Below are 11941 nucleotides of genomic sequence, written 5' to 3'. Positions count from 1 at the left end.
GCGGGAGGCCGTGCACACGGCCACGCTGGCGGCCTGCGCCGCCCTGCTCGCCCTCGTCTTCTGCCTGGGCTCCTACGGGAACCTCATCGTCCTCCTGTCCTTCTTCGACCCGGCCCTCAGGAAGTTCCGCACCAACTTCGACTTCATGGTCCTCAACCTGTCCTTCTGCGACCTCTTCCTCTGCGGCGTGGCCGCCCCCATGTTCGCCGTCGTCCTCTTCTTCGACTCGGCGAGGGGCGTCCCCGGCGCCTTCTGCTTCACCTTCCACCTCGCCGGCTCCGGCTTCATCATCATGTCGCTCAAGACGGTGGCCGTGATCGCCCTGCACCGGTTGCGCATGGTGCTGGGGAAGCAGCCCCACCGCACCGCCTCCTTCCCCTGCACCCTGCTCCTCACCCTTCTCTTGTGGGCCACCAGCTTCACCCTGGCCACCCTGGCCACCCTGAAAACCCGCCGGTCCCGCCTCTGCCTGCCCATGTCCAGCTTCGTCAGCGGCGAGGGAAGGATCATCCTCTACTTCTATGTGACCGACTTCATCTGCTGCGTGGTCGTGGTGTCTATCTCCTACGTCATGATAGCCCAAGCCTTGCGAAGAAACGCCCAGGTGAGGAAGTGTCCACCCATGGTGACATTGGACGCCTCCCRACCGCAGCCTTTCGCTGGGCCCCCCGTGGTGGGGGCGGCTGAYGGCCTGCAGTGCGCCGTGCCTGCCTTGTACAGGAACCAGAGCGGCAACAAACTGCAGCACCTGCAGACGCACGGCTATGGGAAGCCCCTCGGCCAGCTGCCGGCCCCCACTGCCAGCAGGCTTCAGCTCGTGACCGCGGTGAATCTGTCTGCAGCCAAAGACTCCAGGGCGGTGGTGACCTGCGTCGTCATTGTGCTTTCTGTCCTAGTTTGCTGTCTTCCCCTGGGGATCTCTTTGGTGCAGGACATACTGTCCAGTAGCGGTGGCTTTGTTCTCTACCAGTTTGAGCTGTGTGGATTTACCCTCATATTTTTCAAATCTGGATTAAATCCTTTTATATATTCCCGCAACAGTGCCGGACTTAGGAGGCGAGTCCTCTGGTGCCTGCAGTATGTAGCCCTTGTCTTTTTCTGCTGCAAGCAGAAGACAAGGCTTCGAGCCATGGGCAAAGGGAGCCTAGAAGTCAACAGGAATAAGTCATCCCACCATGAAACCAATTCAGCTTACATGTTGTCTCCAAAACCTCAGAAAAAGTTTGTGGACCAAGCCTGTGGTCCTAGCCATTCCAAGGAAAGTGTGCTGAGTCCCAAGGCTTCTGTTGGGCATCAGCACTACGCACAGAGCAGTTCAACGCCCATGAACACCCGAATTGAACCGTATTATAGTATCTATAATAGCAGCCCTTCCCAGGAAGTGAGCACCCCGAATAGCTTACAGCCGATGAACTCGACTTTCGGATTTGCTAAATCCTATATTGCCATGCATTATCACACCACCAATGACTTGGTACAAGATTATGATACTGCTTCAACTAAGCAGATACCAGTACCCTCAGTGTAACCTTAAGTATGCCAGAGAGAACAGTTCTGATTGAGTGGATCCCCTTCTTTGCTTCTATTAATGATGATTCTAAACTCAGAGATACAGTATTGTATACAACTGCCAATGAAAAAATACCATTATTGTTAATGTGTTAATGATTTTTACTGCTGAAAGAGTAAATAAAGTAAATGCCAGAAATACATAATTCATTTTGTCATGAGGCAAACTGTCTCAGAGAACAATCTGTGCCAGAGGAATTATCTATCAAATTGCACACTTGCTGCATTTTCAAGAAGGAAGAATTTGGAGGATGCTTGGTACTGTGGTACTTAGGTTTAAGCCCATTTTCATTGCAGAAGGTTGAAAGGCCTTTTGAAAATTATTTTGGTGTAGCAAGTGTCAGTAATAACAAAAGTTTTCTCTATCCCAGATGAAATTCTAATTCCATTGAGGTAAACAGCAAAATTTCTATAAACTTCAACTTTACATTAGGGTTTCAACCTCAGCTTTATAAAGCAGGTCTAGGCTGTTTACAAATAGTAACATATTGCTACTAGGGAAGGACTTTTGAGAGRTATTGTGGCCGTGTAATAAACCTTTAAAATATCTCTATTGTTTTTTGCTGTACATATATTTTAAGGATTGGTGCCATTTCATACCCCAAAATAATGTTTTGAGAAATATTTTTTTCACTGATATAAATAACTGTGCAATACCTAATTATAGATTTGAGGATATAAATGATTACTGCAATATTCTAGTACTGACATCTATTAGTAATGCAATCACCTCTAGAATTTTCTAACTCATAAAACACGAAGAGTAGTGTTGCTAGTTGTTTTTTTGTCTATGACTTTATAGTGGATTAAAAAGTGGATTTGGGGGGATTCTGATGATAATCCCAACAGGTAGAGCTTGCAGCTCTTAACATGTTTAGAAATAGAATGACCAAGTAAGAAGATGACTACACTTTTTTGAGATTTTCTTATGTAGTAAAATGTTTAAAAATTCTAATGTCAGTTTGATTTAAAGATTAATAATCTACTTATACACCTTATCTGTTGATCAACCCAATGATCAAATAATATGTTTTTTTTWAAGTGTGACAGTTTGTGTTAGTGTCATGTGTTGTTGAAATTCCTAATGAAACAATGATTTGAGGCAAATTTTTTATTTTAAATTCCTAACAGTATTCACCTTAATTGGCCAAATTTTTTCAAAGCACATAATCACCTTCTATGKATTCAGCAGAGCCTTAGTATCTCTGAAATAATTGTGCTGCTGACTTTGGTGCCTGAATATGGASTTAGGTGCCTCATTTTAGGAAGGTGGCACATCTTCAGCAGATGGATTCCAAAAAAAAAAAAAAGATTTATTATTTTAGAAACAAAAAACATTCACRTCATTGCAGTATGTGAGTTGTTGGCTTAAGTTGTTTATTTTAACTATTTTCAAGCTTTTCCTGAAAGTGTTACACTTATGACCAGTGTTGTTTAATACACTGAATTTTAATTAATTTTGAATAATTCAAGACAGCTTTCTTGCAATAAAATGGATGTGAACAACTTTCTGATACAAAGGTAAAATTCAAATCATTTCAATAAGTGTTTTATCTCTACCCAGGTATTTTTYTCTATGAATAACATGGTTAAAGTGATTATAAAAGATAACTAAAAGATCTCTGTCTTGTTTGCTTTTTCTGCTTTTGCATTTCTCTTTAGTACCAGATCTCCTAATTTGGAGGAAAAAATATGTAGGATCCTGCTGTTTTGTCTCAAATGATACATTATTAGCAAAAAATTACACTTTCAGTTTGGAAGGGGTGTAGGGCAGGACCCTTGACAAATGATTGCAAGATGGGATCCTTCATGTGCTTTGAGGGAGCTTACGATGTGCATTAAGACTGGATATGATGTTAAGCAGTTCTTGGTTTTGCTATGTGTATATATGGCTCCATACAGCGCATTGGCTTTGAATCACGTGAACTTCATYGTATGACAGAAGATTAAATCTTTCTCACCTTATTCACAGAAAGAATTTGCATTGAGTATTCATGTGGGAGTAAATGAGAAGGGTATGGCTTTARAATAGAAGGGTTTTATTGCCCTTGTGTAGTATTTTTTTAAGATAAAGCAAGTGCACTCCCTTTAAAGCACTTTGTAATGTTTTTCTACTCTTAACTGTTGGTGCAGATTKCATTCCTATACCTGGCATGTTTGTAGTGAACAACAATCTCTGAATTAAGTTGTCAATTGTATTAAATAACTGCGTTTTTGAGGAGGTTTATGAATGCAGTRAGTAGAATAGAGATTGGCTTTTAAAAATATGTAGCCACAATTTAATGGAAGTGAATCATAAACTKAAGTATCAGTTATGATAAGATAAAAATTACTTGCTTTGGAATCTTCTGTCGTGTATGTTTTCTTTTTYCCTTTAGCCTCCCCTTTGTCAGAGCAGAATTCTCTTCTGCTGGGTGAAGAAGCAATATAACATAAAGCATGATTGCTARCTTAAAAAAATTAGCAATCAAATTAAGACAAGGAGCAACAGAGCGATTGAAGAAGGAGATGGAAAATTTGAAAATCTGAGAAGAGAGGAGATGAATAAGAGAATAAGTGGTAAAAGTATGTGAACAGTGAATGGTTTTGAAGTAGGCTTGAAGTTAGTGGAGTCTAATTCATAACACAAGAACAAGAAAGCTTTTTATGAGTATGAAAGGTGGTAAATTCAAGAATGATAAAATGTACTTTTCTTATACCTCATACAGTGCGGAACTCATTGATGCRGAACTGTTGAGAAAAAGCTAGTAAGGTTTAACAGGTACTTTACATTTATGTGGGTAATAGGAATATCAGGAGTCCGATAATTAATGCCAACACATTTTGGAACGGATATGAAATTTTAAATTAATTTGGAATTAAAGCAATATTTGTTTTTTGGGATTAAGATGAAACTATCATAGTGGAACAGATTATCCAGCATATATTTACTGTTAACTTCTTTTGAAGTTCCTGGCAGTGGTTGCTGTCACAGATGCAATACTGTCCCAGATAAAGTGACGACTGCTTTTTACCTCTCATCTTCATGGGAGTTAATAGAAGTGAGGTTGAGGAAAACATTAGCAAGATTATATATACCAGATGTGTCAGCAGCTAGAGGTTAATTTGTTTTAGGAAGGAGTTGGAGTTTGTTTTATAGTGTTTTTACTTTTAAATTCCTTTTGATCATCCATTTTGTGGTTTTGATTTGGCAGCATAATTATGCATTTAAATGTATGCAGGATTTTAAGAAAATTGTACCCTAAATAATCTTCTTCCCATCTGAAGCACGGAGAATAAAAAGCAAAGAGAGCTTCTAAACATAARGGTTGTGCTTATTTGCACCACTTTACCAACTTTCACTGTATGGTGAAGCAGCGCTATAGAGAGCAACAGGAGATGTTCATGAGGAAAACTGAGAGAGAAGGCTATGATTAGGGTGAAGAAAATGCCATATTTCTTTTCCTGATGAAGAAACGATCTGCCTAGTAATGTTGGAAGCTGGGAAGCAGAAAAATGACATGGCCTTGATTTCAGTCATCTTATTTTATCCTCTTGCAGGTTAATAGCACAGTGCAAATCAAGATGATGCTAATTCAGCAACTTATCTGTAGTACCTTTTTGTTCCAGAAAGAGTGCATGGGCAGACTCAGGTGGATGTTGGACTTTTCCATTCATGGAAATGTGTCCGACTATGTCTTTTGTGAGAAAGTGCAGCTGGGCTGTCTGTGTAAGTTGTGCCCACATTTAGATGGCATACCAGTGGTGTTTTCTTTTTTTTTTTTCCTTCTTTTTTAATTCTAATTAGCACTCTGAATCAAAGTTCTACACATAAATGTTAAAGAATATTGATTGCAGAAGCCTTCATGTTGACTGCCTTCTTCCAGATATATTGTACTGTATGGCTTTCATAAAGAGGGTACACAGGGAGCTTCACCCTGGGCACACAAAACTGTGGGCATTTAAATGCACCAGGATTTCTGTGAAAACGTGTACTCTGCTTTGTGGGCAGTGCTTACCAATAAAAAAAGGCACGGACTGGCAGGATTCCCATAATAATATTTGTATGGCTGTAAGGACAATTAGTACAGTTGCACGGAAAATCCAGGCTTGAATAGAAGGAATTGATYAAACGTTAAGAATGTATTGATCATAGTTGCATATAGGTGCTGGATTTTTAAGAGAAATTAAAAACTGCAAGACTTGATGGTCATGTTGTATTTGAAATATATCAGACAGAACAAACACTGTCGTGTAGGATTTTAATCAGTTGCAGAAAATTGAATGTATTCCTTTTCTCATCCAGTTGCAATTGTCCATAATAATTCCAGTTTTATGTAAACAATCAGTTAGTGTAATATCTTAATAACATAGGTGTGCCGAGATTAAGGTGGGGTCTTAATGGACATTCCCTAGGTCTGCCTTTTTTCTCTTGGAAATGCTTTTCTTGTCTTTTTTACTATTTAAGAGGAGTTAATTTATATTAATTACTAAGACATTAACAGTCTGCAACTTACTGCACAGAAACAGCAGTTACATTCTGAATAGTTTAGTTTCAGGTTACAGTCTTTTGAGATGAACACAWTTTTTATTAAACTAATCACAAGTTAATGCTATGTTCATCCATGTGCTTCTATAGCTGATAATGGATTGTATTTCAGGCCTGTAATGTTAATAAAACAAATTCTTCTGAATCTTTAACAGAAGTTGAGCTCCTCTCTTTCCTGTAGGTATCTCTCTGTGTTGTTAACATCTATTTGCAGGTGGACTATTTTTTCTAATTWCTGCTTTTACAAGTACAGGCTGAGTTCCAGGAAGTCAACCTGCTTGTACTAGTGTTAACGATACAGATTTTTTGTAAGGTGAATGCTGCCTTCATTTATTCTGATAAATCTCATTGTTTTTAATTTAGCACTTAAGCAGCAATTGTGCAACCAGTGTGTTTGCACCAATGTCAAGGGAATGTGGAGGGTTACATAAATGGTCCTGCCATTGAATGTCTTCRAACAATGCTGTACGTACTGCACATACTGGGGAAAAAAGGCCTGGCTCTTTATTTCAGCATTAAGCTGGCTGCCATGCTGACAGTGACTTAAAGAAAGAACTGGAAAATCTGTTGTCACTCCAGTCAGCATACATGATTCTTCATGCTTGTTGAAGAAAGGTGGGCWGGTAGAGAGCGAGTGCACATTTACTTTCCTTTCTGGGTTCTGGTTGCAAAGGAGGTGGGGATGGTAGAGGAGGCTAAGCCCTGCTGGGTTCCTTATTATTCGTAGTGATGGAAAATYGGAGAATCAGCACCATGGGGCAAAGAGGGAGGAAGCAATTTCAAAAATGAGGTATTTCTGGATTTTGCAAGCACTGCCTCTGTCCTGCAGCACAACTGATGTAGCTTGCTTTCTTTGATTTGAATAGCAATTTGTCTRTCATCAAGCACTGTGTTTCATGGATGTATCAAACACAGTATGAGTAAGGTTAATCAGGACCAGCAAATTGAGTTATAATTGGTAATAAATGCCAACAACAGGTCACTGTCAATTCCTGTTTAAAATAGCTTCATGTTTAGTATGAGAAAAATGCTTTCATTCATCACTGCTGCTGAAAACTGGTTCCAAAAGTCAAATATGCTAAAAAGTGCAACAAAATAGGCTTTTTTAATATATATTCTAGAAAGCAGCACAGGGAGGGTGCAAACTGTGTGTGGAGGGCTCCAGCTGAATCTTATCCTTTTAAAAATACATTGCAGAAGGATGATTTTTGCTAATATCTCCTTATTTTGTTTTCATGTTTTTCCTCTTTGGCAGCGAAGATGACAGCTTTTGGCCTTTTTTGCATGGAGAGTTGTTGCCATTCATTGCCAATGACAGCTAAGTCCTTTTTAGAGTCTGTTTCCAACTTAATGTTGTACATTGACATTTTACAATCCTGTATCTGTGATTTTCCATAGATAAGTCTTTTGGGCTTGCTCATCTTATGAATGAATTCAGATTGTACTGTGTTAAATAGTTTGTTCTCATTTAGCATTCATTTACTGCCATAGTTCATGGATTTTTGTTGAATGTGGAAGTTAAATAAGCTGGATTTGTATATTTTCTTTTAATGCAATTAATAAAGTTAAGTAGCATTAGGTGATGACCAGGACTATGCTGACATAGCACTAAATTCATTTGAAACAGATTAGGCTGATTTTGTAAAGTGAAACTTTCCTAAATCCTAAGTATCATACAGATTTTTTTGTCTATTCTTCAGAAAATAGCATTCTTCTGAAATGGTCTGACATACAGTCCATGATCATATTCTTCTTGTGGTAATAGCATTTAAATAAAGCATACACTTACTCATTGTTTAACAGCAGAGGCTGACACACTCGTCTAGCTCTTTCTTGGTCATCTGGTTRTATGTCTTAGCCCATAATTATCAAAGATTTTGTAAGCATAATATCTGGTCTCTTTGACCACTTAAGCAAATGATATGGTAACATGGATTTGTAATTGCATCTCTCAAATGACTACATTAAGTCTAATCTGTTCTCACTATTAGAATTAGAATTATTTCCTTCACCATAGAAGGAAAGCGCTATCTGTGTACTATCTTGGGTTGTGTTTTTCTTGCCTGTGCGTGTGTTCTCACCCTAAGCTATATTACAACTCAGAATCAGAACTACCTCTTAATCTTTGAACTACACTGTTTTTTATTATTTCTGCAATCATTTTGAAAAGATAATTAGGATATGCAGTGTGAATACAGCTGTTCTTCATTTCAGCAATATCCATAGCATTTTAAGAAATGCTGGAAATAGCTGAAGATCAAACACCTAGAAAAAGAGATGACTGTTCTATTAGTGTTTGAGTCTCAGCTCTTTGGATAAGAAGTTTTTTTTTTTCAGATGGAATAATACGCATGCTGCAAACTATTAGTAATGTCTCATGGGATGATGGATCTACTGTGACAACCCCCCAAATTCAACACAGCAGGTTTTTCTGAAAATAAACACTGAAATGCTTTTATTTGACCGCTGATTTTCCAGGCACAATCTTTACCCGTCCTTGTAACCTCATTCCATCTCATACATATCTTGAGTGGATCCATGTTCTGCTCTCAGAACAAGTGGTTCATTGGTTGTTTTCAAGACAGCTGTTAGCTGATGCCAGAAAATTTTTTGTTTATGTTGTTCAGGGCTCCACTTTAAGTAGGTTTTTCTTTTCAATAGTTTCCTGAGTTTGCTGAACTTCTGTGGCACACTGTTGAATGGTAGGTCTTCCAACACAATCATAATGAGGGAATCTTGATTTTCATTCAGGACCCGGTGTTCAGCAAAATACAGCTCATATTGACACCAGCAACTGTTTACAAAACTGGGAGAGAGAACAAAAAGGACCTTGTGGCTGTTTTCTATACAGTAAAAGATGTTGCCAAGCACAGGGTGCCCGGGTTTGAAGTCTCTCTCATGGTAACATATCTTGAACCCCTTCAGTTCTAGTTTTTCCAACAGATTCTCTTTTGTCCAATCTGCATCGTGTTCACTGTATGAAATGAAGGCATCATACAGCTTGTTTTCTGGCCTCTTCTCATACTGTTTCCTTTTTGCCATACACCAATACCAGCCCATTCTTACGTACCACAGTCCGTCAAAATGCCAGCATAAGCCTGTTAGCACTAAAACAACCAGGATGGCCACGCAAGCGGTAATAGCCATTTGAATGCCCAGGGAACAATGCAAGAGTGTTAGATTACTGCTCTCAACCAGCAAGCCCCTTCTTTCTGGTGGAAAGCTACAYCTAAGATTTTCTCTTCCATTTATATGCAAGAACGGATTATGGATATATATATTCACAAACCAGTACAAATCACAGTTACAAAAAAAATGTCTACCTTCAACAGTCAAAACACTCAAGCTTGTTAACTGGCCGAAAGTGTCCTCTACTATAGTGGTGATGGCATTGTTGCTAATGTCTAACTCAATCAAAGAAGCTGGAAGAGATCCGCTTTGTAGAAAGGAGATCTTATTCCCTGATAAATTAAGATATTTCAGTGCTGGAAGAGATTTCCCAAAGTGATCAGGGAGTTCTGCAATTAAATTGTGACTACTGTCTAGATTAGTGATTGCAGAAAATTGCCCAGTGGGTTCCAGTTTGCTTATTAGATTTCCAGAAACATTAAGATATTCAAGTTTCTTTAGGGTTTCAGTTAATGACAAAACCTGCAATTTATTTTTACTAATATCACATTTTGTTAAAGTTAATGGGAAATATTCAAGAGGCATATCTGTAATTTTATTATTTTGAATATTAAATATTGTTAAGTTAAAAAGGGATTTAAAACGAGGTGGTATTACTTTAATATCACTGTTACTTAAGTCCAGATGCTGCAGAGAGATAGGTAAGTAAGGAAATGTAGAAACAGGATTACTGCTGAGATCCAGAAGTAGTAATTCTTTCATTGTACCAGCAAACCATTCTGGAAGTTCTACAATAGAGCAGTTCGACATTTTTAAGTGTTTTACTTTTTTTGGAAGACTTTCAATGGGAGTACCAGCTTCATTTCTAACTAATGAAATTGCACTAATTCGTACAGTTCCAGGTGCAAGTTTTTGATTTTCATTGGTATTTTCTGGACTTGCAGTATATATGAAGTGATTTCCTTGAACATACATAGTTTCCAAGTTAAACAATTTTTTAGCAAAATTTTGGGGTATTTGACTTATGTTTGTGAAGGACAAATCAATTACCTTAATGGTCGAAGGGAGACATATTGTATCCAAGTTGTTCATGGGATTGTTGCTAATATTTAAAAAGAAAAAACTATGAAATTTGAAGTGACAAATTGCTTCAACGTCTATGTTGTTAATTGTTATTTTGTTATAACTAGCATCAATAGACTGTACATTTTCCATTGGCAAAAACAAGATGAACAGTGATAAAAGATCCATTTCTAGGTTACTGTGACTAATGTTAAGCTCCAAAATACTATCTAGCTGAGCTTGGCAAAGATCAGGGTTCAATATTTTCATGAGTTCTTCCTCAGACAGTTTACTCATTGACAGATCAAGTATTCCATTTATTGGTGTTCCACAGAAATTAGGCTTTAACTCAGCTGTTGGAGAGACTGTTACATTCTTCCCTGCTCTTGGAGGATYCTGTTTACTTCGTCTGAACCTTGGATTAGCATGCAGCCGGCCGGATGGACCTTCAGAGTGTTTCAGTCCTTTGGCTGACACAGAAGACTCCAGAGCAGTCTCTGATGGTGTTTCAAAGTATTTGTAAAGCTGTAAAACCCCCGAGACTTCTCCAGATGGTAGTAGTTTYAGATGAGATGTAAGACCAGATACATCAAGTTTCTTATCATTAAATGAAAAATTCACAGAAATCAGGCTAGGTAAGTTTTCAAGCGCACCAGATTCAATGTCCTTAATCTGATTGTAGGCAAGGTCTAAAACTTCCAGTGCATCAAAACCTTCAAAGTCTCTTTTGGTTATTTTTTCAATCATGTTATGTGAGAAATTGAGAACTCTTGCCATTTTTGGAGCTTGKGCTTCTGATACAGAAGAGAGGTTTAAATAAGAGTAGTTATAAAACTGGAAGGCATACATTCCAGATGTTCGCCAAGTTAGGAATCCGTCTACTCTACCGAATAGAAAAGACATGAGATAGAAATGAAGTTTTCCAAGAAGGATCCTCATCCTGGAGAGAAGAAATACAAAATCCATCAGTATAATATGCTGTACATRATATAAATGAGTACCCTCAAAATAATTCAAGAAAACACCTTGGTTTCCTTGCAAGTACAGAAATCATTTCTTTGCTGTATGAAAGAGTCCTTGCTTATCTATGTGCTATTTTGCTTCATTATTCAAGAGGCAATACTGAAAGAAATCATCCAAGAATGAGCTGAAGGAAAGTGTGCTAGACATCTCAAATCATTGTAAATAAAATCCAAAGGTTTTTCCCTTCTCTCCTGCCCTCCCCCTCCAAATCAGGTCATAGACAGCGTCTTTCCATTGCATAACCCAAAATACACTTTCCTGACCGCTGCTTACAATGCCGAGTTTACGCCTCTGGCTCTGCCCCGCTGCCGTTAACCAGCTCTCCCAGCTGCAAACCTCTGCAGCCACCTAAGTAAAGGTGCTCAGAAGCAGCATGGCAGGGTCCTCCGCTTAACTGCTAGAATACATTAAAAGCTTGTGAGCCGGCAGTATTTTGTAGCTTGTATTCTGCCAAGAATTTGCTAGCGATTGTTTATTTAGCCCCACCCGCAGAGGCAAGGAAAACAGCAACTTCAAGTAGAACTTCAAAGATATCCATATATATATATATGGATATATACATATATATCCATATACATCTGTATCTATCTATCGCTGTACATATACACAGGTCGCCGCCTCTCGCCCTGC

General features: G+C 38.6%; 2 protein-coding genes across 2 annotated transcripts in view; one reads left to right on the top strand and one right to left on the bottom strand.

Moving 5' to 3' along the window:
- The window catches only part of GPR75 (G protein-coupled receptor 75), a 4987-nt gene extending 999 nt beyond the window's left edge, over window positions 1–3988 (top strand). Inside the window, exon 2 of the mRNA XM_085317248.1 lies at window positions 8–3988. Coding sequence (XP_085173374.1) covers window positions 8–1528 — 1521 coding nt within the window. The 3' untranslated portion in view covers window positions 1529–3988. The remainder of the gene's footprint in view (window positions 1–7) is intronic.
- A 4535-nt stretch (window positions 3989–8523) lies between these two features.
- The window catches only part of LOC146588851 (toll-like receptor 2), a 3687-nt gene continuing 269 nt past the window's right edge, over window positions 8524–11941 (bottom strand). Inside the window, exon 2 of the mRNA XM_085317256.1 lies at window positions 8524–11228. Coding sequence (XP_085173382.1) covers window positions 8603–11227 — 2625 coding nt within the window. The 5' untranslated portion in view covers window position 11228 and the 3' untranslated portion in view covers window positions 8524–8602. The remainder of the gene's footprint in view (window positions 11229–11941) is intronic.

The sequence above is a fragment of the Rhea americana genome, unplaced genomic scaffold (genome assembly GCF_003343005.1).
Source record: "Rhea americana isolate MKP2758 unplaced genomic scaffold, rheAme1 scaffold_490, whole genome shotgun sequence".
Classification (NCBI taxonomy): Eukaryota; Metazoa; Chordata; class Aves; order Rheiformes; family Rheidae; genus Rhea; species Rhea americana.
This window is presented reverse-complemented; position numbering and strand designations above follow the sequence as displayed.